This window comes from Thermochaetoides thermophila (assembly GCF_000221225.1).
Source record: "Thermochaetoides thermophila DSM 1495 unplaced genomic scaffold scf7180000011816, whole genome shotgun sequence".
NCBI lineage: Eukaryota > Fungi > Ascomycota > Sordariomycetes > Sordariales > Chaetomiaceae > Thermochaetoides > Thermochaetoides thermophila.
In genome coordinates, this window is record NW_006383032.1 from 5,777,801 (window position 1) to 5,795,862 (window position 18,062).

An 18,062-nucleotide genomic window follows, 5' to 3' on the forward strand; every position below is an offset into this window, starting at 1 on the left:
CTTGGAATGGAGGAGAGGAGGTTCAAGGTCGAGCTTTGTCCTTCCCTGCAGTTGTTGGTTCTCTGACAGTCTGCAGCGGCTCCCATCCACCCGCTGTGGGCGTAAGCTGCCAAGAATTCCCATCAGCGCGCCCGAAGAGGCGCAAAGACGTGGGGCACTTATGAGAAAGCTGGGTCTGTGCGTCAGTCAACGTTGAAACGGAGGTCGAGGATCTGTGAAAGGAAGGACAGCCATATCGAGAGACGGGAACGGATTATGGATGCACGTACCCCTGACATTCAGGCCTGGATGTACGCAATCATTCTAATCCCTAATGTAAAGTATGTAGGCATGCTGCTGTTTCGTGGCTTGCTGAGGTATCTATCTACCCTATCCCAACCTGAACACGCAGCACTAGCAACAAGACCAATCCAGGCGCCCAATTCCATACAGTCCAGATCACAAGATTAATGCCAGCCGCTCGTCACAGAATAAATGTAATGCTATCCGCGTCTCCTGTCGTATAGATTATTGCTCGTCGTCATAATCGTTGACCTCCACTCTTCTTGCCCTCGCCAGAGTAACGATGTCCTTAGTTGGAAAGGATGGTCCGGACAAGCTCTGGAAACGAAAGCTCCTCAGTACACACAGGTCCTATATGCACTTCCTGCACAGAGTAGACATACCAGTGTAATTCACCTGACCATTGCTCGTGTCGACGGCCTTGAGCAGCTCGTCGACCTCCTCCTCCGTCATCTTCTCACCCAGATTTGTCAGGATGTACTTGAGCTGGCCAACACCGATGAAGCCAGTCATGTCCTTATCAAACACCTGGAAACCGCGGCAGTATTCCTCGGGCTCGCCTGGGTCACGGAAACCGCCTGGCCGGTTGAGGATACGCTGGAAGGTCTCGAAGTCGACTGCGTGAACCATGCTGTTAGAACCAGATCTCGTAACATAGAAACTCGCGGTGGATGAAATGTCTTACAATCGCCACCAATGCTCTTTTCCAGCTCGCGAATCTCAGCCAGGGTCGGATTTTGACCGCAGGCACGCAGGAGGTCGCCTAGCTTGTCGAGGGAAACGCGGCCGACACCGCGGGTGTCAAAGAGAGAGAAAGCCTCCTTGTAATTTGTCGAAGCCTACAAGCCATAGAGATTAGACGCCATTTTGGACACCCGATCTCGTAAATATGTTGAAAAACAGACGCTCGGAGTGCAGGGCCGAAAAGGCGGAGAGTTCAACCCCTGCGCCCAAGCAACACGGAGTCGCCGCAGATAACCGTTGCTTGCAGAGACACAACAGGAAAGATGCAAAGAGTTCATGCGGCTGTCGTGTTTATGGCGATCTCGAGGATTTCCAGGGTATTGTGCTCTGTCTCGCCGGGAATGGCCTCCTGCACTCACAGCAGGCATATCGGGCTTCCGCTGGCCGCACAGTCTGTGCTTGCTAAAGATTGTGGTCAGACTTACCATCTTGAGAGAGTCTGAACGAGAGTCGCGGTTTCGCTACGAGGATGTTGATGCGGACGTGATACAATGGGGGTTAGCGATGGTGGAAGCGCTGGCAGTCTGCACTTTAAGTCGGGCGTGGGAACAACGATGATGATTCGTCGATTGTGGCGGTCCAGCAACCTCAGCCTGTTTGATTATCAAGATTGTTTCACCGGGCAACCGTCCCACCCTTCGTATTTTTCCTCCTTTTTCCTCCTCGCTGCTTGACCTTCTATCAACAAAACATGCTACTAACCCAGTATATTCAAGACAGAAATTCTGCAAAATGACCGAGAATATTAAAGAGGTCTTTTAACAATACACAAGTTGGACCTCCAAGCGCTCAAGGCGACGAAGAGCCCTTGCACCAAACGCTTGATCCCCACTGTGAGGTGCCCCGCACCCCCCTCAGCTGTAACTTTACTCAGGGTTAGGGTTATATCTTACTGGTTTCCACGGTTCAACAGGCCTGCGAACATGGTTTGACATAGAGTGTGTCTCACTCGAAACCTTCGCAACACATCCTCTAAATCTTTATATCAGCCACTATATTCCACAGACTCATGATGTGAGAGCAGAGCCATATAATCCTCGAATTAATCATGCAGCTTCTCTAGTTGGGTACTTACTAGGCAGATGCGTCCTGGGATCGTTAGTGGGGTCATTGATGTTCCTCCGGAGATGCGGCAGTCAACACTCCAGACTAGCAGCGATCCTTACGCCGAAACAGAAACACTGGGTCTAGATGCTTTTTAAATATGAGCAAGTTTTTTTCCCCTCTCTGTACTCGTTAATGGATTTGAGTGAACGCTCTTTATGACATCGAGAATGCTAGGCATGGCAAAGTGGCTTGTGATACCGGCGGTTGCTTTCCGGCTACCCTCTAACTCCACCCCCGCATTCCGCCTCGGCTTCGGTATCTTACAATACAACAGCCTTAAATCCCCCTCTCTGACGGCTCGGGTCCTGCAACAACAGCACGTATCATCTTCCACAATGGCAGCAAGTGACGCAACGCTGCGGGCTTTCTTTCAGTCCGCCAAGTTTGCCGTTGTCGGCGCCAGTACAAACACCGAGAAATTTGGATATAAGGGTAAGCTCCAATCTACTTCGTATTTCCGAGCATTTGACATGCACTGTAGTGTTTTATAGCTGCTAACGTCAAGGGAAGTTTTCCGGTGGTATGCTATACGGGGTTTACCTGTGACGCCCATCAATCCAGGGGCAAAAGCTATTGAAGTTGATGGGAAGGAGTATCCTACCGTGGCATCGTTGTCAGAGTTGCCTAATCCGCAAGAGACATCTGTTTCCATCATCACCCCTCCTCGGGTTACTCTTAAGACTCTTGAGGAGGCGAAATCTCTTGGAATCCAGTCTGTGTTTTTGCAGCCGGGGACTTTTGACGATGAGGTGTTGAAGTATGCCAATCAGAATTTTAAGACTGTTCTGGCTGGCAACGGCGGGGCGGGGCCCGAGGGCTGGTGCGTGCTAGTCGATGGTGATCGCGGTCTCAGGTCTGCTGGAAAGCTGTAACTTGGGGAATGAGCTCAAGTCATGCGTTCATCTTGTATTTAAACCTCTCACAATCCTTCCTTTACGACTTACGAATGTATGACACACGACTTCAGCGTAACACTTATTCAATTAGATCTAGCTGTCGTTGTCAACTTTGACCAACCTGTACCTCACATTTTCTAATCCCAAGTCTAACTACTGGACTAGAGAGGCTTTTATTTTCGCTCCTAGCTGGTTCTTCATTAGGAGCTTCGCTTATTTTTGTCTATCTCTAGCCAAAAGCCATAAGTACATTGTCTGCCGCGTAGGTCAATTAAAGTTAACAACCTCCGATGAAGCCGAGAGAAGAATGGAATGCCCTAACTGGTTTCTAACCGGTTTTCTAACCATGCGTATCATTCTAAAATTGTTTGTCCGTTTATGTAATTGAGCCTATTCATTGATGCGACAATCCAGCTGTCACAACCACAAGAGCTCTATCTGGAAGAGTGGGTTCCGTACAGCCAACCGACCAGAGTAAAAGGGAGTTGTTACCCATCAAACACAGATATCTGTTCTCAACGGCCCCACGCATTAGAGAGGCGTTCCTCAACGCAAAGAGGCATTAATCCTTCAACACTCAAGGATGTTGAGCATCAACGGTCTGTGCCACTGACGAGGAAGGAGCAAAGGAAGCCACAGGAGTATGAGATATAAATAGATTCCAGGCAGGGCCATCTGGCCGAAGAAACTCCCCAGTCAGCAATACAAATGGTTGTCTACCTAAGTGGTGACCACAGCAAGCACTTTGACAGTGTGAGAACTCCAGTCTCTCGGTCCAGCAGCCTGGTGCCTCTCGAGCCCACCTCAGGAGGTGTATCCGGATCATCACACCATCTAGCCTTCTTGAGATGGGTTTCGGGTTAGTTCAAAGCTAATGGATTATGGATCTGAGAGACAGGAGTTCTCGCATAGATTCATAAGCTCTGTGGTCACCAGGTGGCTTGGGCAACTGTATTGCTGATCAGGGGGCTCTTCCTCCACTTTTCTCATGAGGAATCTATCTACCTCATATACAGATGATCCATCATTGTTTCTAATACCGAAGGTCTTTCTTCGTCAGTGACACTTGGCTCTGACGACCTTTCGTTGATGACTCCTGGCCCTTATTGGTTGTTTCAGATTTGCGCGAACTGCGTCTTCATTGGCCCTTTGTGCCTGATCCTACTTTAATCTCCTGATATCCCATGTTGGCCATGACAATTATATCAAGCTTGAACTCGGCTCAACTTCTTCTATCTCCTTTGTGGATAACGTATCATCAAGGAGCATGAGGAGTCATTTGGAGAAGGGGTTCAAAGACACCGAGACGTTGATACGGTCCGTGCGCAACCACCCTAAGATTGGAACAGCCTGCAGCGATTACCCTTTGAAAGAGCTATAGATAGAATATTGCGATCGTAAACTTGAGTGCTTCGAAATATAAGCAGTTCAATGCATACTATTAAGGCTTCTACTACAATTATGATGTCACGATCAACAAGGGCATCACGCAGGAAGAGAGGGGCGCAAAGGACCAACAAAAACGTGGCTCACGTGGACCCGAGAGAAGTCGGTAGGCCAAGAATCGCTGACTGGGGACCAAAAGACCCCTAAGGAATAAACTAAGGCTTGAGTATAAAAGGCAAATAGACTCCTCGTAGGTAGAAGAGGAGGGGGAACTCCTCAGTCAACAATACAGACAGTCGCCCAGACCAACGGGTGACCGCAGTGCTTCCGAATCTGTGTGAGAACTCTGGTCTGTCAGATCTTTAAGCCTTGGACCAAGCCCGAACCCATGTCAGGAAAGGCTAGTTGGATCGTCATGTATGATGATCAAAGCTTAGCTTGAGCTTTATAAACAGAAGTAGAGACTCTTAGGGTATCAATCAATAAGCTTTTTATGCCCTTACGCTAAACGCACGGGCCACTTAATGCTACTAAAAAGTAGCTCCTTCCTATTGCTGCTACTTCTTCGATGAAGACTTCTTTGCGTATTGATTCCATGTTTTATATTTCTGCCTTTCTCATCTAATTTCCACTCTCTAATTTTAGCATGATTTTTACCGAAGCCGGACTCCCAACCTAACCGTTGGTAGCTGCAATTACAGTCGATCCTTTTCGCTTAGTAAATTGGGATCCTGTGGATTCTGCAAATCATCGCGTTCCACGGTTACTGTCCCAAGGTTGTGGTTTCTGGCTAGCCTTGGCATTCCTGGTAAGCCGCATTGGATGGTTCCCGCGCGCGTCACCCGCGTCTTTCGCGTTCCCCGCGTTTTCAAGGGGGAGTTGAACACCAGCACAGAGCTTCATCAATCGGATCGTCAAGCTAATGTCCAAAATGACTGATAAGACTGAGAATATCCTTGACCCAGGGTGAAATTGGTCGGGTTGCTGGTTGGGAGGGGGGTCGCAGGCCAATTTTATTCCCGGTCTTCTATCTCTCATTCCCTGAAGCCGCTGATGATGATAGACTGAGGATGACAGAGACCGAAAACTCTGTTATAGCCAGGCCACGGAGCGTTGCGGCCATGGATGCCTTAACCCCAGCTAATGCCACGGCATCGTCCCGACAAAACGCGACACCATCCGTCAAGCCTATCTATAAGATGAAGCGAACCGGCACTGCAAGTTTGCCGGGGAGCCTCCCTTCGTCATCGGGTACCGGCTCCGCGCGTTTATCTGCAACAAATAGGACCATCGGAACCTCCATATCTTCCACGGCCCTCCCTCAGCCTGTTTCCGACGCTAAGCCGGAGCCAGCCAAGATTGTTAGCGACATTTTACCATCTGCTTCAACTCCTGGAGTAACAACAGCATCCGTCACACCGAAGTCAATGCCCTCATCGAGTGGCTATAAACCAAAATATGCCACTGATGAAGAGCGGAGGAAGGCCATTAGTCAGGCCTTGAAACGTATGTATCTTGATTCTTTCCTCGGGCCCGAATTTCTGTCATTACTAATTCAAGAGCCTTTATCAGAGAGATGGGCTTCCGGCAGAATGGATCATGTCCACAAAAAGCGGGTAGAGACGTTGAGAAGGAGACGAAAAGAAGCTGCCCTAACCAAGTTCCTTGCTGTTAGCGGCACGAAGCTAAGGAGCTCACCAAGCGACCCCAAACTTTTGCACCGTTCTGCCCCTACCAACAGTTCCCACAAGCAGCAATTCCTAGCATCTGATCCATTTGACCGCTTTCTTGATGACCAGTCTTCGGAGCCGGATTTCTATCTTGATGAACCATCACCGGGCTCGCCTAGTCAATTCGATGATGATTCCACTACTACGGGCACGGCATCAGGACGAAACGATGCTCACTGGAGTTTGGAATTGTGGAAGTATCTTCAGCCTCATCTGATCAAGCACAAGGGCCCTGTTCCTCCCAAGACAGGATGGGTTCGGCAGCTCCTACCACTTCCTCGTGTTCGTGATCTCGACTGGAACGAGGCCTGGCTTGTTGAACACCCCTTTTTGGACTCAAAACCTAGGGATGTGTCTGCACTTATCATCCAAGTTACAGGCGAACTTGCCCCCCAACCATGTGAGAAATGTCGCAACGGCAGAGGCCCGTTCAAGTCCTGCATTATGATGTCTTCTAAAGCCCATAGTGGCCCGTTACATAACGTCGTTTCTTGCGCCAATTGCTTCTATCACTTCGGGCAAACGTATTGCACAAACAAGGAACTAGGCAGACAGAGAGCAGACAACATCCTGCGCAACAGGATTCGACCCATAGGCAGTCAGGATGATTCGTTGGGGGGGACGGGTTCAGACGAAGAATGCATCGACAAGATGGAAACAGACAATGCTCTCGATGAGGTGCCATCGAAAGGAGAGGAGTTTCGTGCCGCGCTCACACAGGCCGAGCCTGGTAGGCCATATAACATGTGGCCAGGTATGTGCTCATTTGTGCATGTTCGACTCATTTATTGGAAACTCTAACAATTCAGTAGACCGTACTGGGCAGCTTTTCAAGCTTCCTGGAACTACTCTACTTCCAGCTGGCTACAAGCTCGATTCAACATTTCCGGGGCGTCCATGGATTTGTCCAGTACGCACATGCCGGAAAGTATTTCCCAAAACTGCTGATCTTGCGTACCATTTTGAGGTATGGATGCTAAAGACGCCAACCGCATAATGGTGTTGTCCTGCTTATATGTTGGATTTAGAGGATTCATTTCGCGACCTGTTTGAACGACAATGGCGATGGGACTTTTACCGTAAAGGGTACTTACCTGTCAAAGCACGATAGCATTGGGAAAGGCGGGAAAATCCTGCATCCAGCACCGCCCATTGTGGTTTCCAAGGAGCCGATCAAAGATGGCTTACCACTCCCCAAGCCTCAGCTTCCGACCTACCTCGCAAATAACAGGTCCTTCAACGAGGTAGCCGAAGAGTCTAATTATGCAGACAATGAGCAGGACCAATCACCGCCGTACAGTCTTCGGCCTCGTGTGCACCAAAATGCCAGTTTTACTACTCAGCTATCTCGGTCACAGTCCACTTCGGCATTGATCTCCCGAGGGAGTTTCGAAATGTCGGGGGATATCCTTGAGATGGAGGACTGGGAAATAGCTCCTGGACGCATCAAAGATTCGTCAACGACCAACGGCCAGTGTAAGTCAACTATACCTATTCCTTGAGATGATCTCGAGACTCACACGCTAACAAAATATCAAGCAATTGCTTACTCCAAGGCATTTTTGGAAACGAGCAAAGCTGTCCCGGTTTGCGATGACGTTTTCTTTCGCGTGGATACTATTCCTCCAGGCGGCGTACTTCGCCTGGAGCCTGAAGAGGCGCAGATGCGCCTCTGCTCCATTGCTGCAGGCAAGGTTCAAGTCAAACTGGGCGACGTGGGTGAGTTCTTGCTTGGCCCTCATGGCATGTTCAAGGTCAAGCCTGGTGTCGAATGCCATGTTACCAACCGGCTTTACTTGGACGCTGTCTTGCACACGACATTATTACAAGGCTTTATATAATACATCTTTCATGGCTATGACTCATCGCACAAGGGATTGGGAGCGGCTGGGTTTCTCCTGCGACTTATGCATTAAATATTAAGGGTAAGGGATCTTCCAGGTTATGAGCTATTATCATTATTGAACTATTCCTTCATGAGTACATAGTTTTTTGGAGCTCGACTCTACAGTAGGGCTGCAATCTACTTTCCAAGTTACCATTGATATGTGTGGCCATAGGAGCTAAGGTGGTGTGTCCTCGCCATACCAATTTCAGGGGCCACAGGGCTGGAGAGTTAGTGACATCATGGGGGTTGTGGATAAGAGAACCAGTGACGGTTAGTATGTCGTCACCAAGTCCTACGTCATCACCGTTCAGAGAAGGTCTGTATATACATGCCTTCTGCTCCGGATCGTACCCGTCCTTCCTAGATCCTTTGACCATTTACAAAAGTTTGGTTTGAAAAGAGTTTTCTCAATCAACAGCAGTTTACTCTAGCAGTCACAATGAATCCCTCAAACACATCTGGTGCACAGAAAACCCCGGCGAACGCCAATGTGGGTGAGGATAAGCCGAAGATGTTTGACGAGCACGGCACGATTGGCAAGCAATTCACACGTATGTTCCTGATATATTGGGTTTAAGGGACTTTAGATTCTGGGATGCAAAGCTAACGGAGCAAATAGCTGAGGGAGCTATTGGAGGAACTGCTCAGAAGATCGGCGGCCCCTTAGACAAGGAGGGCATGATTGGCAAGCAGTTCACCACTGAGGGAAGCATTGGAGGAACTGTGCAAAACATGATGGGCGGGACTAAGAAGAAGTCAAACTAAGGTCACAGGTTGTGTAATGGATATTGTTTTCATGCATGCTGACCACCTTCCCCGGTATGCATGATGCGGCTGTTTGGAGCTCTGGGTTTCTCGCATAATTTTATAATGGTGTTTATTTTTAAAGAACACCAAAATACACAAGAACAACTGGTTCAATATGTAAACAATTCATGACTTGCTAGGGATACTCTCAAAAACTCATAACCTTTGCGGAACTGCAGCAACAGTACTGAAACCGCAATTGAAACCTCATAAAGCTCACTGGCGCGCATACCCCAGAGTCTAGGGAGAAAGCTGAGAATTACCCTCTTTGTAAGGTTCCTACACAGACGCACTGTCACGCACTATTGTCAGAACTAAAGCTAGGACCTAGGAAGCAGATATTATTGTGCTGTACTGATTCTTTCAGACGAATGTGACCAGCTGCATTGCTTTCGATGCCAGACACGGGACTATGACGCGTCAAACGTAAAGTGTCTGAAACCAAATCGTAATGAAAGTGGTGTTGCACCAGGATTGTGGCTATCTCACGTATTCGACCTTCTGTACTGGATTGATATCAACCTGTTGTTGCCATCGAAAACCATACAACTTATTCTGGCTGTTCTTTCCTATATGATAAACTGAGAATCATAAAATTCGAAGATGATGGTCACCCAGTCCACAAGATGTTACTGTCCTCTCACACCTCTCAGAGTTTCTTCCGTAGACAACCGCGAACTGCATTGCCTGCTGTAATGCATGGGGGTAGCTCAAGGAAACACCAGGAAACTAACAACTTTTGAAGTGCACGAGGAGCTTAAGACATCTTCTTCCAGTTCCTTTATGCTATTGAATAGTTTCGGCGAACAAAAGCCGCCTCATTTTTGCGTCAACACCGCTGCCAGAGACTCATCAGTTCCAGAAATCGCCAAGATAGAACGGCGACGGTCGATGTTACCGGTCCCACGGCCTCCCACGGCCTGGAGGCAGTGGAACACCAAGAACCCAGCACTCAGGCTTAGAGCTGAGCTGGTTGGCGCGACTTTGGCAACTGTTTTCATCGGCCCGGTCATCTCCATTATTGACCGGTAGGTTGAGTCAGGCTATTTACCTTGCAGATTGCCTGAATCTCATCCAGGCCTACAATTCTGACTGTATCCCCAGCTCCATTACCGAAAATGCCTCGGGCAGACGTACCCTCGCGCCTTCTCTTAAGCACTTTTTTTCCGTTCCCTTTTCCTCAGACCCCAACATTTCCTGAGTTCCTGGCCCATCACCCATCTTTTTGCCCTTTACGGGGGCACCTACCTAACTGCAGGCACCGTCGACGTTGTTTCCTTGACTATCAATTCCCTCCGGCAACCTATGTCACCTCAGGCGTGGGTAAGTTTCGCTGCATCTTTATCAGCGAATGTTGCCCTATGCACCTACAAAGACCAAGCTTTTATCCGTTTGTTGGACCCTCCAGGAGGAGGCCCCGCAGTCGTACCCCGACCAGTAGCACCTCCAAGCTATGAACTCTTCGCGCTGTGGGATTTTATGACCGTCTTCTTGTCGTTCAATGTGCCACCGTTATCTAGTCCAGTTCTTTCCTGAAAGATAGGAAACAACATGGAAGGACTGGAAGCCTGTGTTAGCGGACAGACATTGGCATAGCTCGCTACATAGACAATGGTTCCGATAGTGAGCACTCCTATACATTTACTGGGGCTCGACATTTAGAACAGGCCAACGGTGACGGCTAGCTGAAGGGTCCAATGGAAGATAGTTCAGAGAAATTGGGGGTGAGTCTCGTAGCGAGGGCTTGCAGGACTGTAACTGGTTTTGGGGTTGGCGGAGTGTTGAGTTGTCGAGTAAGGAGGGGGCTGATGGAGAGGTTGGAACAACGATCTACTGGGTAGAGGAGGGTTTGCTGTCGGGATCATCAACTCTGAGATGTTTAAAGTCTTTGGGATGGGAGGTTGTGTTACTGGGCTAGGGCAGTGAGATTTTCATGTTGTTCATTTCTCACTTACAGGTCCCGATATGCTTCTTGTACTCTTCCCTGCCAAGATTGCAACAAGTCCTGTGGCAAAAACAAAAAATTAATAGTAATGCAAAAACTTGCTTGAACTCTTTGAGGAGTATTTTGACAATCGACGTGGGCCCGATTCGAACGGACGCTCCCGAAGGAACAAGATTTCTAGTCTTGCGCATTAGACCACTCTGCCACCACGCCTGATGTCAGGGGTGTGCCGGTATCTCAACCCTCATGCTTCATCGCGACCCAGGGGCCCGCTGAAACTCAAGCTCGATGTAACCTCTTAGATAAATCCAGCTTCTTTCAAGCGCGCCTTGATTATCTCATGCTCTTGCTCCGCCGGGTCCTTATACCCCTTTCCTTCCCCAGTATCAATAAAGTTAATCCAGAACTTCAAGCCTTCGATACCCTCCTCGCGACACACAACTCCTCTCTCTTCAGCCATCTCCAGCTCCTCTTCAGCCACACCAATACTCCAACCAAATCTCTCTGCCACATCTCTTGCCGTGACCCCCCGCCCAAACCTGTGCCAATCCCATGGGACCTCTTTTTCAGGAGGGAACTCTCGCAAATCCTGTAACCAGGACAAAATCGCCTGGATGGTAGCCTCGTCTGTCCGATCCTTGCTCTGCACTACTTTGACCCCCGACTTGAACGTCCTCAGTCGCAGCGGCAGGTTCAGCTTCTCAAACAAGTTTACCGCCTTCTCGAAGTCTGCAGGGCTGACCAACTCCACGCCGCCACGGGCCCGATTAAACATGGCCCATAAGTCAACCAGCGAAATGATGCCGCCAGCTTTCTTGAGCACGCCCCGTTGGTCGTCAGTTAAGAACTCGGCCAGTGTACGGGCTAGCTCAGAATGGTAGAGCGAGTCGGTGCCACTGCTACTGCCAACAATGTCTTTGGTGGTGATTAAACCAAGCTGGCTGACCGAGTCGGCAAGCAAAGCATTCTCACTAGCACTTAATCCTCCTGATGCCCCCTTTACTTGACGAGCAAAGTCCTCGGCAAGAGCAACGATCTCTTTGGCTGAGGCCATCAGTGCTTCGAGGTCTTCGAATGCACTGCCGATCATGATTTCGTTGTTCTTACGCATGGCTTGTCCGCGGCGCTCGAGACCTGCGATACCTCCGATCTTGGGCTTGTCCCTGGCTTCTAGATCCGTCCCATTACTAGTTCCATTGACAGCATCACCCGGTCGAGAGGGCTTGGGAATTGGCGGTGCGCTCTGGAGAAGCCACTTCCTTTGAGCCATGCAGCTCTTCAGTCGCTCATAAAAGGTTTTTTCTCCTCCTCCACGAAAAGAGATTTTGACACTTTCTGGATTTTCGAGGTTGGAGGACCCGATACCAGACGAAGTGAGATACGGGCCAGGGGACCCAGTATCAGCTCGGATTTGCTGTGCAATCTCAGGCGGGATATCTTGAGAAACCAGGGGCGCACCACACATCTCGCAGGATAGAAGCGATGGGTGGTTTAAGAACGTACACCGGGGACACTGAAATGATCCATCAGAGTTTGAGCTCTTCTGTGCACTGTCCCCAGTTGTCGATTGCTCAGAGCTGTGACTCTGCCAGGCGTCCTGTTTAGAATGGAGAGTAAGAGAAGTCGATTGCCTGTTGGTCGCGTGGGCTATTGTTGCCTTCAAGACATGGGCCAGAGTCGGTTTAATACCACATGCTAAGCATGGAGCAAGCGGGGTATGGATACTGGCAGTCGTAGGGTCAAAGTTGGATGGCACCGGGTTTGAGAATGTACAGATGGTACAGACCCATGTCGCCGTGGACACTGGAGATGCTTGCAGTGCCGGTGCCACAGGCTGACGATCTGACTGGTGACCCAGTGATGCAGTCCCATGATGCGAGGAGATTCTAGAAAGGCTAGTTGGCTGAGGGTGAGCTGAAGGCCGTTTGTTAGCCTTAGGAAAGAGGGTTATTTTAGGAGAAGACTTGAGGAATCCTCCCTGAAGAACAAAGGTTAGCCCTGTAAAGGGTCAAGAAAGTTTTAGGCAGGATCTTAAGGCATACATAGAACTCATAGCGCTCGATATCCTTGAGATCCAGGGCGACAGAATACTTCCTCGGCTCTGCCTTGTCGATGTAGCAGATGCGATGCGAGGTCAAGTAGATCTGCCCATTTTGGTGGTTAGGTAGCTTGTACTTGCTGGACAAGGAGACAGGAGGCTTTGTGTCAGCAAAGGAGCACAGCAGTCTTGCACAAAACCTATGGATCATGAATGATGGCGACAGCCATATCTTGAGAACTGATAGGGCACACTCACCCCTCATATAACCCCACATTGTCCTGCACAAACAACAAGTCTTCATCGGGCAGGTACGAAGGCCGCAAAGCCGTTGTCAGGTCGATATGCTTTAGGAACATTCGTCATAGTTGGGCACAATCTGTCCCGGATTCTATTCAACTGTGATCGAGGGTCCGACTTTATGGCCGCAAGACTGCTTCAACTAGTCACTTGTCGGTGACTCGGTGACTTGGTGTTATATCCGCTGCGATCCTATGAATCGGTGCTTTGTTGGAGTGCTCAATTGACGTAATCTCAACCCTGGCAGCTGGGACAGCCTGCACGCTTAGCAGCATTCTTGCGGTAACCTGGACACGAACCTCCTCCTAATTACATTGCATATTGCATAATCCATGCAACACCCCCTCGGTCAGTATCACGTGATCAAAGTGCACAGATCACAACCCAGACCACGAGCATCATTTGCGATTCTGGTTTGCTAACTTCCGCCACTGCTCTGTGTGAGTTCCATTCCCATTCCCACTCATCCAAGATCACATCCCTCCGTTTACTCTCCCTCGATTCGTTCTTATTCCCACAGCATCACCAGCACCCTTCGACTTTGTAGCATCGCCTATCTTGGTTCCCGATTTTGTTGGACGACTTCACTTTCCTTATCCCCTTTACAATACCGCATCACGGTTTCTGTCGCTGTCACTAGTCAGTGAAGAGAAACTGCATCATGATGCCGACGTGGCCAGCCGCTGCTCCCCCTCCCCCTGTGGGAGCCCAGCCGGCTACTCCTTATGCTGCCTCTTATCCACGTGAGTTTTGGATCCTCATTCACAAACGCACCATGGCCATTTCACATGCCACGCGTCGCGTTCGGTTCCAATTGCAATTCCATGTGTATTTCACTCCAGACGAAATGGTTCCTAACTAGAAGTTTAAGACCCTGCCTATACTCCCGTCCAAGCCCGACAGTCGTTCGGCCAGTCTTATTCTACCCCGCAATCTACAAATTCTTATCCTGTCACAAATACTTACGCCGCTTCCCATAACCCATCACCTAGCGCAGCCAACTCTACCCCCACTGCCGACTCTCCATCATCATCTTCTGCGCAAGATCAGCCGAAAAAAAAGTAGTCGACTGGCCTGATTCTGTCCGTCGTTACGTCCAGCGTTGTTTCATGCCGAGCAACCTTGATCCCACCGTCTCTAGAGCCGACCTGGAATCAAAGCTCAAAGAAACTATCACCTGGGCTAACGAGCAAGGTGTTATGCACACCCTCGATTGGGACTCGATGCCCCTCCCTCAGCAAATGATACGTGACGAGCGTACTAGAGCACTCCTTGCCCCCCCTCCGCCACCTCCGACTGCGCAGCCACTCCAACAGACCAACGTCCAGATGACGAACGAAATCACCCTCCCTGTTGGAAAGAAGAGGAAATCGATGGATGGGACTGACGTTCCCAATCTTTCCTCTGCCTCAGCTCTTCCACCTTGGAGGACTGCATCTCTTCGATTAGAGGATCGTGTGTCCTCGCCTTCCGATAAGAACATGGGCGCACCCGATTCTCCTAAGCAATCGAGTAAGTTCGCAAGAATGGAAAAGCGACTGAAGCGCTTTGAGGGCGAGTACACGACGTACCGTGAACCAACCCCGCCCCCTACTGCTGGACCAATAGTTGGCACCTGCCAAGATCTGGAGAAGCCCTATCTTCGTCTGACCTCTGCGCCCAATCCGGCCAAAGTTCGCCCTCCTCACATCTTGCGGCAGTCTTTGGAGCTGCTCAAGAAGAAGTGGAAGCAAGATCAAAACTACGGCTACATCTGTGATCAGTTCAAGTCCATGCGACAGGACCTCACAGTGCAGCGTATTCGCGACGAATTCACAGTTGAAGTATACGAAATTCATGCCCGGATTGCCTTAGAGAAGGGGGATCTCGGTGAGTATAATCAGTGCCAGACCCAGCTCAAGAGCTTGTATAAGCTGGGCCTGAAGGGCAAGCCCAATGAGTTTAAGGCATACCGTATTCTGTACTACATCCACACAGCAAACCGCACAGAGCTGAATAACGCTCTGGCAGATCTAACCCCAGCAGAGAAAAGGGACCCAGCAATCAAACATGCGCTTGATGTTCGCTCCGCCCTCGCCTTGGGCAACTATCATCGTTTCTTCCAGCTCTACAATGAGACGCCTAACATGGGCGCCTATCTCATAGATATGTTCGTTGGCAGAGAACGTCTCGCTGCTCTTTGCGCCATTTGCAAAGCGTACGCATCTCATATTATACTCAAGAGTTTTTATGGAGCATGTCGCTAACTCTGCTTCTAGATACAAGCCCGATGTTCCTCTGCGCTTCGTCACTGAGGAACTGTATTTCGAATCTGACGTCGAAGCCGCGCAGTTTATCATCGACAACGGAGGCCAAGACCTTCTCGAGGACCGGAATGGCACCATTGTGTTTCTCACTGCCAAAGCTGGCCAACGCTTCGAGGGTCCCAAGGCCGCTGCCTTCTCGCGCATCGACATCAAGGGCCAGATCTAACTGGCTAGTCCTGCCATATTGCCCTTGTGTATCACCTATCGGCCGTTATCATCGACACTAGTTTGAGCCCTTGGTTTTAGGGTGTTTCTCCCTAATTCTTTCCCAATTTCTTTTCACGTAGTATTTCATTTGTTTGTCTTCTATTCGTCGGAGCTCGCGGGCTGCGACTTTGAGCCCTTGTGCAAGGCATATCGGGATTTGACTCAGCGACCGCGTTGTGTCTCGTTCACAATTTGGTTCGCCCCTAGCTCACTGATTTTTTTCTCCTCTACTTTTGGTGGACATTTTCGACCTGTCCAGGTCTTTTGTGGTTGCCGACAGGGACGCCGGCATAGTGACGCGGCTTGGCTTATCAAGGAGCTCACTTTTGCCCGACGATCGGCATATATTCTTCCATGTTTACGAAGATACTGGATTCCCGTTGAGGCCTCCGTTACGGCCATGTTCTACACATGGACCGGACATTGCTCATCAGTTATTGCAAGAGGGAGCTCACGACAGGTCATAACACAGCGAGACAGCAACAACTTGGCAGGCCTGAAAATTCTGGGCTAGCTCAGGCGATTAAGTACATTTGCCGTTCTGATACCCATCTATGGTGAACTGCACGGCATTCTGGAGTTGGCGGCACTATCTGGAAGGCACAACAACCTAGCATGTGGTTCTGGGAAAACTGGTTCCCGGTCTAGGGAGTTTGGCGTTTGGGTGGTACCCCTGTTATGCATAGACGTCTTCTAGTGTAGAGTTCATGGCCCTGCTGGCACTCAATTCTATGAAACCGCTTGCTTTATCACATTTTGTGCGTGAGGTTGACTCCCAGTTTTCAACGCATTGTAATGGCAATCGGGTGTGATCCCGAGGACATAACCTAGACCTCGAATCCAGGTTTGTGTTTGGCCCCTTGGACTGGCTATGTCCATTGTTCTCTGACAGGATTCTTCCTGGGTCAGTTGCTTGGTTTCTGTTTCAGAACACCCCTTCTGAAATTCTCGGCCCGGGTTTGTACCGATCGGCACAGCACCGATCCGAGGTAGATAAAAAATGCTTGCGAGGGATAGGCCTAAAGTTTCTTGTGCTTGGGTCATACTTCTCTCCATCACAGCAAAGACTCTGCTTGCGAGAAAATGCTCTGAAACAGGGCTAACTGCGCTGTTGGATTACGAAGGTAAGTTTGGTTATCTGCAGTAAATGCTGAAGGGCCGAAAAGCTTGTTATACATGGTTGATCAGAGGTGAAGACGTGTTTCCTCTCAGAGCCAAGTAACTGGCCGTAAAGTCCTACAGTCACGGTCAAAACGCCAGGGTGCTGGGAAGAAACTGATGCAAAGGACTTTGCTTGGGATTTTCTTCTTCGGGAGCTCCAGGGCCCCGGCGGCTGGGCGAAGAGCTCCGGGATTTCTTTGCAATCCATGCAGATTTCCTTGACTGCAGGGTTTAAGAAACACATGGAAGGTTAGATACCTGTCTCTCGCACTGACCAATTACAGCAGCATTGGCCCGGATCGAGACCATGCAAGTAGTTGCTGCAAGATCCAGGGGGCTTTTATTTTGAGATATCCCACAGGAGAGAGTGAAATAGGCATATTTGAAAGTTGCGGTCCTCGGTGTTGATTGTATGGGGTAAGAAAAAGTACGGATGCGCACTGCTGGACGAACCATTACTGCGCTATGAACTTGCTGGGCGTGGATGACCTCAGGCTTCAGCAGGCCCCAGCTGCGATTGCAGGCCGGCCTTCTGATGCTTCAATGGTTCGGGGAATTTCGGTCGCCCACCTGGAACTACTGGGGTTGAGATGTTGGAAGGACTGAATCAGACCGAGAGGTCAGCTGAACCTAGGTACTTAGGTTTGGGATGCTAGTTCAAGTTTCAACCATGTGTGCCGTTTCGCTTCTGTTCGAGAGATAGATGCGGCTCAGAACTTCACAATCTCTTATGTTTCGAGGAGAGGCCTCACCTCAATTCAAATACCAGGGTTGAGAAGAATGAGCAGGGGATTGAAATCCTACTTTTCCCCTAAGTATGAGGAATGGGCCTTTTTTCTTCGCGATGTCTATGAGGGAAAAGACTTAATAAATCTTGCGTAGGAATTACGACTTTTGCATGTATACCGAACAGTGGATGACATGTGGCTATCCGAGCGTGTTCTCGAAAACCTCGATACTTAAATGCATGAGTATCAACGGGATGGGGTCCTGGGACTTGGCTCCGCTGGTGGTTTCCAGCTCCACACTGTGTACTTTATATCTGGGCGTACTGTAGGCTGTTGGTCTAAACCCGCGGGAAGTCATCAAGGTACGCGAGAGCCCCACCTTCACACGCCATCACCACCACTCAGAGAAAACCATGATCCTGCACCCCGCCGTTCTCCCTTGAAATCTGCAGCATACAAAGTCCACTTGCGTTTAACGGAGGCCTAAATGATCAGGGACTAGTCGAAAGTGGTTCTCAAACAGGAGTTTCGGGGGTT

The 18,062-nt window shown here is 49.7% G+C and overlaps 6 protein-coding genes and 1 non-coding gene across 7 annotated transcripts; 4 read left to right on the forward strand and 3 right to left on the reverse strand.

Moving 5' to 3' along the window:
* Positions 1-571: 571 nt before the first annotated feature.
* On the reverse strand, positions 572-1,454 carry CTHT_0036700 (putative light chain protein; the record flags this gene model as incomplete). Its single annotated transcript, XM_006694034.1, has 4 exons — positions 572-600; positions 666-899; positions 968-1,121; positions 1,452-1,454. 4 exons carry the CDS (start codon positions 1,452-1,454, stop codon positions 572-574), a joined length of 420 nt encoding a protein of 139 aa, XP_006694097.1.
* Positions 1,455-2,468: 1,014 nt separating this feature from the next.
* CTHT_0036710 (uncharacterized protein) lies at positions 2,469-3,005 on the forward strand (the record flags this gene model as incomplete). Its single annotated transcript, XM_006694035.1, has 2 exons — positions 2,469-2,565; positions 2,695-3,005. The coding sequence occupies 2 exons, from the start codon at positions 2,469-2,471 to the stop codon at positions 3,003-3,005; spliced, it is 408 nt and encodes a 135-aa protein (XP_006694098.1).
* Positions 3,006-5,536: 2,531 nt separating this feature from the next.
* CTHT_0036720 (uncharacterized protein) lies at positions 5,537-7,986 on the forward strand (the record flags this gene model as incomplete). The annotated part of the gene is made up of 6 exons (XM_006694036.1): positions 5,537-5,921; positions 5,988-6,545; positions 6,693-6,899; positions 6,955-7,112; positions 7,174-7,621; positions 7,685-7,986. The coding sequence occupies 6 exons, from the start codon at positions 5,537-5,539 to the stop codon at positions 7,984-7,986; spliced, it is 2,058 nt and encodes a 685-aa protein (XP_006694099.1).
* Positions 7,987-8,472: 486 nt separating this feature from the next.
* On the forward strand, positions 8,473-8,798 carry CTHT_0036730 (uncharacterized protein; the record flags this gene model as incomplete). Its single annotated transcript, XM_006694037.1, has 2 exons — positions 8,473-8,584; positions 8,653-8,798. The coding sequence occupies 2 exons, from the start codon at positions 8,473-8,475 to the stop codon at positions 8,796-8,798; spliced, it is 258 nt and encodes an 85-aa protein (XP_006694100.1).
* A 2,118-nt stretch (positions 8,799-10,916) lies between these two features.
* CTHT_0036740 lies at positions 10,917-10,998 on the reverse strand. The gene has a single exon. It is a non-coding gene; the product is annotated as a tRNA-Ser (tRNA).
* An 85-nt stretch (positions 10,999-11,083) lies between these two features.
* On the reverse strand, positions 11,084-13,182 carry CTHT_0036750 (uncharacterized protein; the record flags this gene model as incomplete). The annotated part of the gene is made up of 5 exons (XM_006694038.1): positions 11,084-12,222; positions 12,289-12,298; positions 12,572-12,763; positions 12,828-12,963; positions 13,082-13,182. 5 exons carry the CDS (start codon positions 13,180-13,182, stop codon positions 11,084-11,086), a joined length of 1,578 nt encoding a protein of 525 aa, XP_006694101.1.
* A 602-nt stretch (positions 13,183-13,784) lies between these two features.
* CTHT_0036760 (uncharacterized protein) lies at positions 13,785-15,595 on the forward strand (the record flags this gene model as incomplete). The annotated part of the gene is made up of 3 exons (XM_006694039.1): positions 13,785-13,866; positions 14,189-15,320; positions 15,382-15,595. 3 exons carry the CDS (start codon positions 13,785-13,787, stop codon positions 15,593-15,595), a joined length of 1,428 nt encoding a protein of 475 aa, XP_006694102.1.
* Positions 15,596-18,062: the final 2,467 nt, after the last annotated feature.